The 18,030-nt window shown below is 34.8% G+C and overlaps 2 protein-coding genes across 2 annotated transcripts; both read right to left on the bottom strand.

The window, feature by feature from the left end:
• Positions 1-2,036: 2,036 nt before the first annotated feature.
• On the bottom strand, positions 2,037-12,261 carry LOC113507954. The gene is made up of 2 exons (XM_026890896.1): positions 11,528-12,261; positions 2,037-2,835 (listed from the first exon to the last, which is right to left on the bottom strand). The coding sequence occupies exons 1-2, from the start codon at positions 11,838-11,840 to the stop codon at positions 2,729-2,731; spliced, it is 420 nt and encodes a 139-aa protein (XP_026746697.1). The 5' UTR covers positions 11,841-12,261; the 3' UTR covers positions 2,037-2,728.
• LOC113507953 lies at positions 3,137-7,636 on the bottom strand. Its single transcript, XM_026890895.1, has 2 exons — positions 3,855-7,636; positions 3,137-3,639 (listed from the first exon to the last, which is right to left on the bottom strand). Exon 1 carries the CDS (start codon positions 5,218-5,220, stop codon positions 4,165-4,167), a length of 1,056 nt encoding a protein of 351 aa, XP_026746696.1. The 5' UTR covers positions 5,221-7,636; the 3' UTR covers positions 3,137-3,639; positions 3,855-4,164.
• Positions 12,262-18,030: the final 5,769 nt, after the last annotated feature.

The raw sequence follows: 18,030 nt of genomic DNA, 5'->3' as shown, positions 1-18,030 counted from the left end.
AATTGTACGTATTTAATTTTGATACGTAATAAAAATTTGATGCGTCTCCTCTGGGGCAAGGCATTGCGGCCTGGAGATCATAAACCGCTACAATATAACTGTATTGTAGCGGTTTAACCCTTTATAAGGCAGAAGGATTCAGAGTAATAAAATAACCTGCGCTTATATTTTTGGCATGTTTTTATTTGTATAACAAAAATAAACTTAAAAGAAAAACACTAATTATTTCGGAAGTTTTGGAAAAATAGGTGGTAAAAATATTCCCACTGCCCGTCAACAGAGCCACATGCAAGCGCAATTTGAGACATTATTTTCTATGAAATTGTGCAAAACAAGGCGTAATGCAAAGAGGGACATTACACTTGCTACATTTTATTTTGCTACGCTTATCTTTGACCTTTGTGCTACACAATTTACAGCGTCGGTAAGTCTCCAACTCTGCTGGCATATGGTCACCTACGTTTACAAACCGCAGTTCTTCAGGTACAGCATTTATAGTTTTTTGATATACCTCTGGGCATGCTATGCGTGATTTCTTGCAGATATATGTAGGCAAGCTTGATCTTCTTTTTCTGCTGCTATAGCCACCAATCAACCCTCTGGCAACAGCCACCCGAAATTCTAAGTTGGTAAGCTTTTCTACTCTCGACGTTAGGGAATATAAAATGAAAGAGTTTGTCAAACTTGCGTCCACCAAGAAGTAGAATATCCGCAACCACCAGCGTTTACTTCTCCTTCCGACAGCATACGTCCCCTTCACTTGGTCAAAACGGTCGACACCGCCCATTCTTTTGGTGTATTCTTTCACAACCATAGGACAACTTACAGCTTCCCTGGTGCCATTTTTTTGCGTTCTTTGTACAGTTGTTACTTCCACTTTAGGATGAAATGCAGTTGTCAACAATAAAACCTCTTTAGTATCTTGCCACACAATAAATGCTACATCTTGTTTAGTTCTCCACTTGAATTCACCTTTTTTCAACTTTAGGCTTTTGTTTCTGCCGTTTCTTTTTGTGTTATTTTTTATTATGTTAGGTAAAATTGCTCTATTCCTTCTTACTGTTCCAGTGGCATAAATATTTTTTTCATACAAGTACTGCATGAGAGAAAAATCGCAAAAAAAATTATCGAATGTAACATGAGACTTGAAATTTTCTTGTGCTAATTTACTTGACAATTTCTTTACGACATTAGCCCCTAGACCCTCTTCTGTTCCTTGTCCTGTTTTACCGGTATAAATTTCATAGTTATACAAGTACCCTGTGCTACTATCACAACAGCACCACACTTTATAGCCCCTTTTTATGGGCTTTAGCGGCATGTACTGCTTCAAACTGGACCTTCCTTTGAATAGTATCATGCTCTCATCTATACTTTGGGAAGAGGAATTGAAGGCATTGTTTTCAAATGATTGACTTAGTAAAGATATAAGAGGACGAATTTTATACAATTTATCAAAATTTACATCTTCTCTACTTGGTTGTTGATTATTATCGTTCAAATGCAAAGTCTCTAAAATTTTCTTGAAGCGTTTTACTGGCATAACTTCAGCTATTTCATTCACACGAAATCCGGGATCCGATGACCAATATAAATCGATATGTGGAAGAATATGATAACCCATTATAATGAGAATGCCTAAAAAAGCACTAATTTCCTGTGTGTCAACAGGCTGCCAATTTTTTATATTTTGCTGCTCCGCATACAAGTTTGTCTGAGTAACAATCAAATCGAAGACTTCATCACTAAAAAACTTTTTGAAATGCGCTACTGGACGTGCTCTCCTATTCAATAAATACCGAGGTTTTATTGTCACCTTATCAAATTCATCGGGATCTGGCCTGGATGTCCAAAAAACCTTCCCCCATGACTCATCTTCACATTCAGATTCATCAGTCAATTCTTGTTCTAAGGGTGATGATGACTGTACTATCAAAGGCTTTACTGGCTGCAAGTTATCTAATTGTGAACATAGTGCTATTGTAGATGTACCTGACTCGGAACAACTGTTAGGGGTAGTATTCAAATGAGTGGGAGAATTTTGTAAAAGGTCACTTGAATCATCAGGTGCTTCAAGTAACCGTTGTATTGTATTCACATTGAACTCTTCTGCCTCATCAGACTCAAATCCGTCTTCTGAGCCATCATCGGGTATGTCCAGCATCTGCCCAATATCATTTTCATTCAAATAGCGCGGCATCTTTCATAAAAATCTGAGAAAAGAAGGAACTAGTTCAACAACTGTACATAACACTCCGCGGGCAGCGGGAATATTTTTCCCACCCAGTAAAAAGTCTTCTCACATCTAAATACGATAGTAACTTGTAAGATATAGAAAACAACTTGTAGAATAAACATAAATACATAATAAAAAAACAGTTTCTTACCTCTTTTCAAATAAAAAATATAAAGATTCACGGAGTAACAAATTTTCTTTCCAAATTACCGCAATTTTTGACAGCTAGTGGCGCCAAAAACAAAAAATGTCACACAAACGTTTTTTCTTTTTTTTTTAAAATATTAAACCAGACCTCCTTAGTTGCCAGTGCAACAAATTAGGACTCCTTTGATAACTAACATAAAAAGATAAACAAAGTTTTTGTTGGTGGTAAATATATCGCCTCTGCCTTAAAAAGGGTTAAATAGCGGTCAGGAGTAAATTTCTTGTCATCTTCTTTATTTTGCCGTGACAAATCTTTCTCTTTTAAATGAATATCAAACTTCTCCTTTAGTTCTTCCTTATCGTTTTCTGTGGCATTACTGTATGATGTACAATCCTCACATTGATCCTTTTTCGGTTGGAAAAAGGCAATATTGAATTCGTTGCTAAAGATCCTGTAATACATGAGATAATTGGCGCTTGGTAGACTTTTCGGGTTAGTCCCGCTATGGTATGGTCCCGGTATGGCACCCTCTTAAAATACCTATCAAAAAGTCCCGCTATGGTACCCATCTTTTAGATCTACGTTAGACAATAGAAGGTACAACTGAAAAGTGTATCTATAAATAAACACTTTTAGGAGTGTATCAATAAAACGTCTGTTTGCGATATTAAATCAGTCTTTTATTAATTCAAAATATTTATAAAAAAATATCAAACAGTAAAACGAAATATTAATTGCAATGTAATTTTTAAAATAATCAACAATATTAATTACCAATAATCAACAATAAAAAAAATATAAAAAATCCACATCTCAGAAAAGTATTACTGTAAATATTATAAACTACAAATAAAAACAACTTCCAGACATAAATATTAGTTACAAATAATCAACATTGAGAAAAGGCAGTAATTGTAAATTTATATAAACTACAAAAATAATCAACAACCAACTAGACAAATATATTAATTACAAATAATCAACATGGAGAAAAAGGCGCAAATTGTAAACATAAACTACAAAAAATAATCAACATCGAGAAAAAGTATTAAACATTTTATATGCTAAAAACAAAATTAAAATAAACTATTTTTTTAAATGTTCTGATCGAAATATTGACTTTGATATGTTAATCAGAAAATCACCAATGGAGATAGCTTTATTTTCGTAACTTTTTGTTAGCTTTTGAATCTGGCGGTCGATTTCTATACTTGTTCTTTTTCTTGAATTTATAGGTGATCTTTTTAGTCGAAAGCTATAACAAAAATCATCAGTTATTTAAGTTAAGCTATATTTTTTTCAGTAACCGTCTGTGTAATAGAAGGCGACAACCAATAATATCTACCAAAATAAATAAAATCAAATCCATTTTCAAATTCTTCTATGTACTCGTATTATGTAAAAAAATATATATCAGCTTTTAAAAATATTATATCTGCTTAAAAATATTGTCTAAAAAATACAACTTACTTGGCTTGTTTTATATCAAAGTGACATGTGTCGTTGCCAATTGTTTGCAGAAAAATAATTTTGTTAAATCTGCCATTCCATGATTCCGCCAAGTTAGTTGTTCTATGGCGTTCATTATGGCAACACCAAATGAGGTCTGGATATTCAAGCCACTGAGTGACAAAATAGTCATTGAATTTGGTCATAACTTCATCGTCGAAACTGAAAAAAATACTTATTAAACGTTCGTACTTGTAAAGCAATGAAATTAACAGGTCCTTACTGATATTGTTGTTCTTTACTTTTTTGCCATATAATTAGAGTTAAGTACTCAAACATCATTTTGGAAAGTAACCAAGATATTATACCTATTTTCCATTATATGCAGCCAGCCGTCTTCAATATCTTGTTTTGGCAAAAACGCCAAGCCTATGCATTGCTTAACATGGTTCGAGGACTCTTCGTGTTCCATGAGATTTAAAGATTTCGCTTTTTTGATAACGTTCTTTTGAAAATGTACGTTACATCCATTTATTTTGATATCAGGAAAAATCTTCGCTGCTGCATTTATTACTCCTATTTCATAATCGAAGGTAAATTTCGATGGACGCCATTCAGGCAAAGTTTGTTTAATCAATTCGAAAACTTTTTCATAAGTTTTCCCTTCTTTGTTTTTTAACAGAATATAAAATAATGGTGCTACATTCGTGGATAAGTCAGTGCTTCCCATGTCTCCATGAATGACATAAACTTGTTCGAATGGGTTTGGGCAGCCGTCGAAAGTGCCATCACCAAAGTAATGCGTTACACATTTTATATGTTCCTTTACTTCTGTCGAGGAAAATATAATTATTCGATTACAGTCTTCATTACAATAATTAGCCAATACATACTTATTAAATTCTTCTGGTATTATAATTTCTTCCACATTCTTAAATTGTGTTTTTGGTACGTTCAACGACTTATTTCGGTGTCTGTATAATACTGTTTTTAATTTTTTATAGTCAGGAACATTTCCTGTAAGGTGTAACCCTTTGTCTTTTAAGTTACCCATGTGTTTTTCGAAAATTTTCTGTACTGATCCGTAATTTGAATTTACTTCTTTTTTGCACTCACTTATAGCCATTTGAACTTCATTGTCTTCAAAATGTGGCACGCACTGATCACTGTGTTTATAATCTTTAATTATTGTATTATTGGTATTCTCAATAGTTATATATCCACTACATTTAATACTATTTGTCCTATTTACACAATGCCAAGTACTTGAATTTTTATTTTCTCTGCGTTTAATATATTTATGTCCGGCACGTAATAAAGTTTTTCCACCGCGTCGACTGTCAATAATTATTAAATTTACACCACGTGAACTACTTGACCCAGACATTGCAATAGATAAACTAACAAGCTATCCTAATTACTCATATCGCAAAAGTACAGCTGCAAATAGCAAACTAAACCCGGAATAATACTGTCTCTCTCTATTTTCATAAAAACAAAAGGGAAGAGCTAGATACGAATTCGAGGAAGGGCTCGTCTCTATTGTTTTACGAAAAAACCGGTTGGTCAGGTAACTACCTGAAGTGAAACGACAATTACCGAGCGTGATTTGTTTAAAAAATAGTATTAATAAATATTATCTTGCTTAACTATAATAGTTAAGAAAAGATATTTTTTATTAATACTATTTTTTTCTTAACGCATTGTATAACTTTTCTTTACAACAGTACCAAAAACTGAAGGGTACCATAGCGGGACTTTTTGATAGGTATTTTAAGAGGGTGCCATACCGGGACCATACCATAGCGGGACTAACCGGACTTTTCGACTGACAGTCAAGTTCGTAATCTCTATGTAAGTCTGCTATAGTTTTGCCACCATCAATATAAAGCCTTTTTGTATCTGCACGACAATAGTGACTTTCAATCTTTGGAATAGAGTTGATGTGTTTAATAATACCTTCTTTAATAGCTGCATCTAAATGAAAATGTTGGCTGTGTTTGCCACGATTATCCAAATCTAACATGCCACACGAATTCTTCTTCTTTTGAAGAACAGTTCGGATAGAGGCATCAGTTATATCTAGCGTAGCTTTAAAAAATACTTTACACACCAGTGGCGAAAATGATAAAATAAAATATGTATCTACTCTACTGTTACATAATTCTTTAAACTGACTGACTACATTTCTACTTATACTCTAAAGCTATTCGTCTATTCTTTTTACAAAATGTGCTAACACATTATCATAAAAGTTGGGTTGATTTTTAATTTTGAGCAATAAATGTTTTAAAAAAAAATACTACATAATATTAAAACTTGTGGAAAAGTGTCACCTAAGAAAGAGTTTTGAAATCTAAGGTAAAGCTCGTAAACATCTAATTTGTTTAGAGATGGAGTTGTATATTAAACTTTCAACTCATTTTTTAAAGCAGCGTGCCACAATATTCTAGGAAATTGAACTACAGTAAAGAAGATAAGTAAATTAAGAAAAGTCATATTGGAAAGTGATTGGTACCTGTGTTGTATTTGCGACTTAACATTGTCTATTATTTCAATGAAAAGACGTCTATACAAAGTTCTGATGTCTAATTCAGTATTTAAACGCCTACGTTGTCGCGTTGGTTCACTAAACTCCTGTACGCTGTCACAAATAAAATCGAAATTGTTAATAAAGTTATTTGAAATCCAACTATTAAATGAATCTATTTCGCGGTGAGCTACTTCGATATCAATCTGTTTTGACTGGAGTAAATTAAAAAGAACATCGGTTTTTTCAAAAATATTTGATAAAATGTGCAAAAGGAAGCAAAACTGCTTGTTTTCCAACTTACTGAGGAAACATTCTGCCAAAGAAAGAGATTCACTATCCCAAGATTGCGGATTATCTAGAATGGAATTAAAAGTTTCGATCATGTCTCGCAGTTAAAAATAACGTTAATAATACGCGAATGATAATGCCAACGCGTTTCGGATACTCCGGGTAAACGACGGTCAGCTATTTCCTTTAAAAGATTCGAGCGTTTAGACGATTTATTAAAAAAACGAACAATACTATTAATGTGTCCAAAAAATGTCTTTAGTCCTGTATGTTTTCAAGGGACCGACTAAGTACTAAATTTAATATATGTGCGTAACAAGGAACAAACATTGCCTGCGGGCATGCTTCGCGAATTTTCGCCTGAACTCCACCGTGCTCACCAGACATTGCAGCCGCCCCGTCGTAAGATTGACCGACTAACTTGTTCCTACAGCGATACTGGTCGAGTATCTCTAACAACTGATTTGATAAAACATCAGCAGTCCGACTGCCGCTAACGTCATAGAAACCAAGAAAACGTTCTTCGATTCCAGTTTCAGATAAATACCTCAATATTATCGTTAGTTGTTCCCTATGACTAACATCGGGCGTTTCGTCGATCATGACCGACACAAACTGCGCTTTATTTATTTCGAATTTAATTTGGTCGCGTAAAACGAATGCGATACTTTGTATTAAATCATTTTGTATATCGCTCGAAAGACCAGAGAATGTGGGATTCTGTGTTGATGAACATTGTTCCAAATGCGAATCGATTACGGTATCATACTTGCTTAAATATAACAATGTTTCGATATAGTTACCGCGGTTATCGGATGCCAGATTTAAGTGGTGTCCGCGAAAAGCTAATTCTTGTTTACCTAGCAAAATGACTGTGTCGATGAACCGTTTCATTAAACTTCTATTCCGATCTACATTTTTATTATGAACTACATGCGTATTAGCAAAAAATGTTTCTATCCTATGATTTCCGAAATCATGCAATGATAAACAACTAAGGATATGTTTTTCGGTCTGAACATGTTTTTTAGATGAATTTGTAAGATTATTAATATCATTAAATCCCGTGTGGCTCCATAAGCTATTAGAATCTGAGAATAACAAGCAAGGAAAACAAAACATTTTATTCAATTTACAACTTCCCGTGAGCCAAGGATACTTGTCGTAAAAAGAACTAAAGTAACCGTCATGAGAAGCTATAAATTTTGTAAACAAGTGTTCAGGAGTTCACAACATTTGGACCAACAAAAAAAATGAATTTGTTTAAGATTTAATAAATTATTAAGTAACAAATATTAATTAACATAAATATTATTTAAGAATAATTATTCGTCAGATTCAGATGTTTCCATTTCTGTGTCAGAATCAGTGACATGTATCACGAAGCTGTCTACAGTTTTATCAATCATCTCATCGATTTTGGAATAAAAATTATCTTCTTCCTTGATAACATGCTCCACACAACGCTTCCAATTTTCCGAAGTAATCTGCTGCAGTCCCTCTTGTAATAATTGTTTTACCTCGTCAAATTTAAAATTTGTATTTTTGCGAGCAACATATCCTTTTACGTTGGCCCAAATTAGCTCAATTGGATTAAGCTCACAATGATATGGCGGGAGTCTCAATACTTCCACCTTATATTTTTTTGCAAGCTCGTCCACTACATAAGTTTTAAAATTGTCTTTAACATTTTTTACTTTTAGCAGTAATTCAGTCTTAATTTCATTGTCGTCGTAAGAAATATTCTTACTTACAAGCCAATTTTGTATATCATTTTTTTTCCAGGCAGTAGTAGGAATTCTTTCAAGACGCCTTGAGTGGTATGGTGCATTGTCCATTACCACTACTGCATTTTCTCCAAGTTTTGGGAGAACGTTTTCGAACCATTGTTCAAAATGTGTTGCATCCATTGATTCATGGTAATCTCCCGTCTTCTTGCATTCAAATATATTTTCACCGCCCTCTACAAAACCGTTCTCATTGCCGATATGGGTAATTATTAATCGTTTACCTTTTGACGTTGGGTTACGTGCACCAATGCTAAGTCCTTCTAGGAAAGCCTGCTTCTTACTTTTAACTTGTTTGTCTACCCAAGTTTTATTTACGGTATGTCCTGTAAAAACAATTAAACATTTGTTAATTAGCGTCTTGCGCAGTAAAAGAGTTAAAGTACATTATTATTAATACACACTTGTGATAGCCCTTAAGAACTAATGTCTCAAGGTCGGCGGCGCGTGGGTTATATTTATTTTGCAAATAGATTTGCAGTATCATACACATCACTTCACGGTAAAGGCGACGGTATTTGCTTACAATCAGGCGAACCGTATGGTAGTCTGCCGTTTCACTGCAATAAAAAAAAACACACTAACCTGCATTCACCCATGTCTCATCCATGTAAAATATCTGGCGATTTTGTTGTCTATAGTCTTTAATAGATTTCAAATATTTTCGCCGCCATATTGTTATGTCATCTCTATCAATAAGTGCGTTATTTCGCTGTCGTTTTATATATTTAAAGTTTAAATGCTTTATTAGCCGCCTGAGAGTTGTTTCGCTAAAATTTGGCATATCTTCATCGTCATTGACTGCCTGAAGAATCTTGGGAATTGTTGGTAATTGGCCATTTAAAAAGAAACTGTGAATTTTTTTCCTAATTACGGATTTATCAAAATCGTCTACTTTCTGATAAAATTTAGGCCTGTCTTTAGACTTGATAGGTGATTTTATTCCCTCTTCTGATTTATATTCTTTTAATATATTATACACAGATGCTATGCCAATTCCCAAAATCGATGCTGTTTTTTTATTTATTTCGGTTTTGTAGGGATATTCATTCGATGGCCAATTTTCTTTCACGTACTTATATACGTTGATCACCATATTTTTCTCATTAACCGTAAAGCTCGTCACCTGTAAAAATCACCGGTAGTCACTTGTCACACGAAGCTCAAGCTATATCTCCAGGTATACCAATTAACCTAACCAATTACTTCACAATTTAAAACCTACTTCTAATATTAACCTTAAGTTTCCAAAGATTAGCGCGTTTGAACAAACAACTCTTTCTTTTTACTTATTATATATTTTAGATAAATTGTATTACGCACCTTTTGACGTTTTTTTCGTGGCGAATTTATTTCCTTAGATGTACTGGCTACTGGCTCCATTATACGTAATAACAAATAAAATTAACGCAACAATTAAAGTAACAACAATAAAAAAGTGATAACGAAACAATAACAAAATTAACAATAACAACCAGATCCGCGATATATGCAAAGCAATGAAACAAACTCGTACGCATTCGAAACTCGAATGATGCGTTTATTTCAAAATGGCGTCCCGATAGTTCACAATCCCTGCGACGGACGCGTTCCGGTACCAAGAAACACAAACGATAGCGCTTTGCGTCGTTAAAATATGATCCGACTAAATTAAATAGGTTGTTACTTTCATATAACCCGTCTATATTTCATGTCGATTGAATATGGTCAATTTATTATTATCTCGCAGTATAAAATGTTTACTTAGTAAAAGATGTTTGTTTACATAATTTATAGCTTCTCGTGACGGGTACTTTATTAAAATGTTTGAAAAACCCATCGCGTCGTTTGTTATTAATAATCATGTCAGGGCGAGCACGGCCTAAATGAATTACATTTTTTTTATTTTCAAAACTCAACTTTGAAAAGTATGTTTCCTCAGTCAACAAATAATCTGTCAGACAGCATTTTACGTTCACTAATGCTATCGAAGTTACTCTATTATAACAAATTAACTACTTAAATAACACAACTGCTTCTATTAAAACTACAAACTAAAACAACTTACCTAAATACCTAGGCGTGAAATAGACGACTACCAAACAATACCACTAAACTGCACTACACGACAAAACTATCACTAATTCACTCTAGTTTACACTACTTTACACAAATAAATAAATTTCAACAATAATACATGAACAATTCTAAATTATGATATTAATATATCGAATGAAATGCAAATGGTCTGGTGAAAAAATAATAAAGTTTTACAGATAAATGACCGCGAAGGAACCAAAAGTGAAATGAAACTATCATTCTATCTCGTTCTGGCGGACGGATTTAACATCTCTAGCATAGGAGTTATGCTAGAGATGTTAAATCCGTCACGAACAACGAAGTTCGGTATCTTAGTTCGGTATCATTCTATCTCTTCCTGGCGTATCTCTCCGTCCCTATAACTCGAAAAATTGCGGCTTCCCTAGCTCCTAACATTGGCTTGCTTTGTGACGTCAAGGTCACGATCGCTGCAATAGAAACTATGTACTGGATTCCTGTTTCGCCTTACGAGTTACCTTAGTCCTTACTAACGACGACCAATTGTGCGTGAGCGGGATTTATTGCGCGGTGTAAAATGGTAGGCGCGGATTTTTTTTATAGTTATTTTTAAAAGCAATTGTTATATCTGTACTATAACTTCGTAAATTATTAATTGTTTAAATAATAATGAAAAATAATAGACACTAGTATTTGCTATATTTCGAAAGGGAAGCCGGTAGAAATCGAGTTGTATGGAGCCTTCGCCACTGTTACACACTCGAATTCTCTTATTATCAATGGTCAAATAAAAGGCATTGTTTTTCCCCGGTTACTGTTATGCATCTTGTATCAATATCGTGGTTCAATGACGGAGAGATGGCGTAAAATGAACTCTCGTTGCCTTTGTAAATCTCCCATGCCCCAAAAGCATTCAAAAACTTCTTTGCGCTGTAATTCTGTAATATTCTGAGTACACTTTTGTTTGCATTTATCAGTACACGTTGGTTATAGAGACTTGGCAGGCTCAACGGTTTTTCCTTTTTTAGTATTGGATATGTAGGACTTACCAGAGTTTCTTAGGATTTTCGCCTTGTTACGAATCCAGGTATTGGGTGTAGATTTTCGTTTTCGTCCTTTATTTGAGCTGTTATTGTCTTCACAATCAAGACTTTGTATAGGATTAGTATTAGAAGTAAGTCCCAAAGTAGAAAGAGGTGTATTAGCTGTAGAACGTGATGTTGAAGCTACTGGCTCAATCGAATCATTAACTGCCGTTACACATTCATTATTCAATTCATCGTTGGAACTCTCGGAATCTGATGAACTAGATCCATCGCTTGAACTTCTTCTAGATTCTGTTTGCATGGGGGCTATCGGCATAGCTATTGGGGATCTTGTTTGGCTTATGATGGAAACATCGTTACTAAAATTGTCACATTGTTTTTCATTACAATCTATTTCACTTATAAAATTATTAAAAACTTGGCGCTCATTTCTCAAAAGAGACCTCTTTCTAGATCGGGAAGTATCAATATCTACATAATCAGGATCCTTCAAACTATCATCTGAGCAAAAGTCTTTACTGACATTAGATAAATCTATATTACCTTTATGCTTGGGAGACAAAATTAACTGATCCTTTTCAGGGAATTGTTTGGAAGTTGAAGGCGTTGGTATTTCACATTGTGTAATATCTTCATTAACTGGTTTGAGGTTCCGGATTATTTGTAGAGTACGGGGATTCGGCACTGTAAATAATAGGAACAATTCATAAAATAACAAGCCACACCATACTATGCCGTGCTATGTCATGCCACGCGCACACCGTATCTATCACTCTACACCACAATACAACACAGCATGGCATCATGCCTGTAATAACCACCGGCTATGTCTCTAGGTCTCATGTATACGTTATAGGGGTGAGCCCATAAAAATCTAAATAACAAGGTAATTGTTATTTAGATTTCTATGGGTGAGCCCTTTGCTGTTCATCTGGCACAATTTCTAACTCCAACTTGCTATTATGACTTTTCTAAATTATAAATGACTATTAGCACGTTTACTGCTCGGCCAGGATTCGAACCCGGGACATCGCGGTTGTATAAGGCCCTATGCAATGAGCCGGTGGGCAGCGAAAAAGCAATCGAAACTATAATTAAAACTATTATATCATTATATTATATCGTTAAAAATAACTTAACTTGCTTTCGGTCCTAAATAAATTATTCAACTTTATTTAAAAGCAATAATAACCTATTTCGCGAATATATTAAAAATATACATATTTCTATCATGAATAAACGTATAAAACTTAATAAGTATAATTGTCTTACTTACTCTTTCGCGAAGAATGTTGCAGTACAAAAATCAGCCGTTTCCAACAAAAAATATTAACGAAAATTGACAAGATTTTTATCTTAAATAATCAAGCAACTCAAAATGTATCAATATTGAAGAAAATTTTACGAAACTTTGCACTTTAAACACACGATTATTTAGAGATGTGATTTTATTCCCGAAAGTTTTGATGTGGTCACGCGAAAACAACAACAGCAACTGGCGATCGTCGACTGTTGCACAAATATGGCGTGATAAATCAACCAATGACATAACGACATTCTTGCGCGCCACTACGCCGGTTTTGCCGTTATGAATGTGAGTCTTACTGACCATGAAATAAGGAGTATTTGGCATTTGACTGAGTTATAAACCAGTATTTTCAAAATTTTGGTTTGTGCGGGTATTCATGCAAAGCAGCGAGATGTACTCGCCTTTACTTGAATCAACATCATGTTATTTGAATTCGTACTTTTAGGACTACCTTGATCAAATACCGAAGATTCATTAAGGTTATCTACAGTAGGAATTGTTTCGCAGCACTGAGCGTGTTGTAGGGCGCAAGCGTAACACCCAGTATTGCTGTCTGCACTCGTTCACTGTTGCTTCTACTCCCGCGTGATGTAGCTGTTAGTGTATTGCTCGTATCCATGACTTAACTATAGGATGGTGTCCGTCTATTATCATAGGGCTCTTGAAGTCTTCTGTCATCTGTTTAACGGCTTGTATGCGACTACTAAGCCGGAGGGCACCATCCACACACATGACGCTGAGTTGATGGAGTTTGCTTTCTTTGCTGATTGGCTTCCCACTCCTCATGTTGGCTATCTCTTCTGCGAAAGACTCTTCTTGAGAAGCACGCATCAGCAACTCTTCTGCTTGTTTGAGGTTCTCGGCTGAGGCTGGAAGGAACTTTCTGTTCGTCGTTGTCGACGTTTTCTTGTGTGTTATGTTAGAGTTCGACGTCTTACTCGCTATCTTCTTCCAGCTTGGATCCTTTTCTTTATTTTTCTTCGTTCTTCTGTAATTTACACTTTCTTTTGTTCTTCTGCAGAGTTCAATGAATTGAAGGACTCGCGCTGTAGCGTACCGAAGCCTGTGCCAGTTCGAAAAGCGTGAGGTTTCGGGTAGGTAGACTTTCTGTTAACCTCGGTTCTCTTCTATTTGTTATGTGGTTCACCTTCTCTTCTCCAGAAGTGTCTTCTATTTTCTTCGTAGCACCAGCGACAAAAAAGCAGATACAACAGAATTTTGTGTTACACTGAAATATCTCACAATTCCGCCCATGAATTTGGTAACACTAACGTCTGTAAATTCATCCAAAATAAGGCTATATTTTTGGCTGCCAATATCTTTGACAAACCTGGTTGATAATCTGAGTGCGCTTCGTCCTATTTTATGTCAGCACATTTTGAATCTGCAAACACATCTTTGCACAATTCTGACAGATGCTCTATTTGGGAAATTGTACTGCGTTCCGTTATACATAAGGCAAGCTTACCTTCGGCTTTTTGGGTACTGTTACGGGGCGGGATGATGGAGACTTTTTAAAAAAGAACACTTTTGTTTGAACTAGAAGAAAATTATTCTGATTTAGAAAATACACGTATTTTGGAATATGTGTCCACATCGAAGTTATAACCCGATCTGTCGTCTCATACCAACGGAAATGCTTACGAAACTTTGTATTTACGTCATTACTTGGAAATAAAGTAAACAACTGAAGCCGTGTCAGCAGTTTACTTCATATTGGTCAAAGATTAGTAAAATATTATAACAACCCCCCCGATAAGATTGATCATCACGAGAGAAAGTGATGAGAAATTTACGACGAGGCTTTTTTAATATTCACTATGTAGTATCAATAATTAAATTTACAAAAAAAACACTTAACATTTTCATTCCCTTTAAAATATAAACAGTCTCAAAAGTTCAGACTTTTAGTAAGTTAATCATGAGGAACTTAACGTAACATTATTTTGAACATAATTAACTCTTCTTGTTTAATAATCAGTCTCACTAATAGTATTAAATCTAGCCAGCTTACCTAAGTAATATTTTTACTATACAGCATCAATAATAAAAATTAAAAAAAAACAGTTTTATTTTCACACCCTTTAAAAACAGAAACAGTCTCAAATGTTCAGACTTTTAGTTAATCATTAAGAACATAACGTAACAATATTTTAAACATAAATAATTCTTTCTCTTCAGTCTCAATAATAGTATTAAAGCCAAAGCTTACGTAAAGTATATTTTTCAAAATCAGAACAAATCAAAATTAATAGAATAGTAATGAAAGTCTAAAAATTACCCATTATCGCTTGCATACTTACAATGCATTTCAAATAGGAATAGGATCGATTTCGTCACGATTTTCTGTCAACTGTCAACGAAATTTTTAAATCTTAATTTTTTTACGAACAAAGTTTAATCACAATCTAGTTCTTCAATTTTACTCATTTCCTAGTTTTTCAATTTTGGAAAAATATCTTCGATTTGACAGTTCACAAAATAGCAATCGATCCTTATCTTATGGTGAACGCATTATACATCATCATCTTGCATATTTGGATCATCAATGTATTCGTCAGGGTTTGGATGAGATGATACAACAAGATTTTCATAAAATACTCTCCTTGATGGAGGCATGCACTTGCAAAGCAGTAACAATTCTCTTTTTTTAATTTCAGTTATGCCACTGGCTTCAGTCTCTCTTGGTAGTCTATCAAGCAGGTCGGCTTTGTTTTCCACAATATCGTAAGATGGATTTTGTTCATCTTTTCTTTTCAAGAAATGTATTTCCTTAAATTCACCTTTATAGTCATTCTTAGCAAACATTGTAAGATATCCCCTTTTAAACTCTATACATTTGAGGTTATGGATATTAAACCCTTTCGGGTACACAGGCTTTGATTCATTTGGAAATACAATCATATCTTTGTGAGTTAGAACAACCACCTCTACGTTTTTACGCGATGTTTTTATGTTATGCACAAAGTCATCAAAGTCATAGATTTCTTTACTCATTTTGAGCTTTTTGGTAATTGCTGCGTGCACGGTGTCGGCAGCCATAAACGTGTGCCCGCTCTCAAAATACTCCAATGTTCCTGTTTCGATATCTGTCATTTTATCATTGATTAATCGTACAAATGTTGACATAAGAGTTTTGTTCTTATTCTGTGCGTTGCAATTATCAAGGAAAAAGTAAACATGTTTTTGATCACGACAGTAATTTCTTAAAAAATGAGCGTAAGTTGTAGCTACATTATAGGCTTTCCTACCGCTCTCTCCTTCATGCCAAAGAATACATACTGCGGTCTTGTTTTTGCCTGGTGGGACAAAAAATTCATTAAAGAGTGTGAGTTTACGGGAGAAATAATATTCTTTTGTTGTCAGTAACGGCATTTGTATCGCTTTCTGCATGTCTACTGTGTAAACAGACTCTTTTCCTCCACTTCTTTCACACTTTTCTTCCACTAATTTGAAATCTTTTCTCGAGTTTCTTTTGTTCTCTAAATGCTGAGCTAGGTCAATACAGTCCAAACAGTTGCAAGGAAGTGGGATTGTTTTGTGAGTAATTTCGTGATTTTTACATTTTGTGCATATGTCATGTACTGGCTCTGCAGTAGAAATATTCATCTCTGTAATGATCTTATGAAAATGGGTCCAACTACACTTATTTTTAGATTTCTCGTCACAATACCTTATGAACTCTTTATAAATATAGGAAAAAGTAAGCCCTATTGGAAGGTAACGACGATTAGGCGCATGTTGAATGTTGTAGTGAGAATGAACGGGATTATATTTTAATATAAAATTTCGAATTTCTTTTTGATAAGACGCAGGAAATGCAGTCGAACTAGGGTGACGTCCTCGAGGGTCTTGCGCAGCGCCTATTTTTGTAGGCAACGATTCTTCCGCATACAGCCAAAGCCGTGGTTGATTTAATAATTTTAATTTTTTTTACACCCAATGCATTGGAAACATTAAAATTATTTAAATTAACAATTATTTATATCACATATTATAAATCAGTTTTGTTATTAAAAAGATATAGCATTTTAAAGACCTATTACCGGTTAATCGTCAAGACTTGAACAACACTCGAGCGGCCCGCAACGTAGCTAACTTCACTTCTAACAAAACAATCTCGGGGCAATCCCGATTTCAATCCAATGCTGACAATATTGTATTCAAGAGTACCGGATCATGTGACTGCAAAATTGACATTGAAATCGCATTGGTTTTGGATTGGAATTAAAATTAGCTTGAAGAGTAAGCCCCCTGTTTAGAGACACTTATTTAATAATTACTCAATAAATTATTATATTATTAATATTTGGCATTCGAAATGCACTAATACAATTTAATATAATACAATTTTAATTTAAATACACTAATATAATTTATTATCTCACTATTTCGCTAGTTCAGAGGTCGCATCTAAGTATTTATTTCTATTTAATTTACTCACCTGGGGTGTGGCCCACGTAAATCATACTGACATGCAGAGTTCTCAAGTCTTGTACCCCATTACTTTCCAACAAACACTTTCCACAAAATTGCAGTATTACAAACATCACAATCAATATAAACATCGCACTCATTACATAATTTTTGCGTATTGCGTAATACTTGGGATAGGCGCCGCCATGATTTTGGTTTATTACATGACATTTTGACGTTGACACTCACATATTTGGCATGGATTGAACCAAATCTGCGCGAAAGGCTTCCCGAGTGTTGCCAAGGAATATTTATCTATTTAGTCGATTTTAGTCTGTATTTATTTTTTTCTATTATGATATCTGTTTAGTTTATTTTTTACACCTTATTTAATTCTTGCCCCAGCAGACGTCATCGCGTTAGCTTCGGCTCTCGCTGAAAATCAGCGCTGAGGCTTTTGTCCTGTACAGGGTCTCAGCATTATGCTGAGCAGTGAGCATAATGCTGAGCTCGCCGCTGGCCAGTGAGCATAATGCTGAGCTCGCCGCTGGCCAGTGAGCTTCATCTCGTTGCAGGAAGACAGGCCCAGTGTACCAGCGATGCTCGCAAGCCTTCAGGTACGTCACGCGTCGCGTCGTCCGCAGGGTTGTGCGCCGTCGGCACCCATCTTCAATCCTGTGGCTTAGTAAGATCTTCAATTTCCGCTAACCGATGAGCGACGAATGTCTTGAATGTCCTCGGGTCCGTCTTGATCCAGGAGAGCACGATGCTGGAGTCCGTC

Source organism: Trichoplusia ni, unplaced genomic scaffold (assembly GCF_003590095.1).
Source record: "Trichoplusia ni isolate ovarian cell line Hi5 unplaced genomic scaffold, tn1 tig00003514, whole genome shotgun sequence".
Taxonomy (NCBI): domain Eukaryota; kingdom Metazoa; phylum Arthropoda; class Insecta; order Lepidoptera; family Noctuidae; genus Trichoplusia; species Trichoplusia ni.
Note: the sequence above shows the minus strand (reverse complement) of the source record. Positions and strands in the feature narration are given on the sequence as shown.

Excerpts from the sequence above, each read along its gene's own strand:
- LOC113507953 (XM_026890895.1), bottom strand. The coding sequence starts at position 5,220 with ATGTCTGGGTCAAGTAGTTCACGTGGTGTAAATTTAATAATTATTGAC.
- LOC113507954 (XM_026890896.1), bottom strand. The coding sequence starts at position 11,840 with ATGCCGATAGCCCCCATGCAAACAGAATCTAGAAGAAGTTCAAGCGAT. Across the intron at positions 2,836-11,527 it reads GAAAATCCTAAGAAACTCTG|GATCTTTAGCAACGAATTCA; the intron begins GTAAGTCCTACA and ends CATGTATTACAG.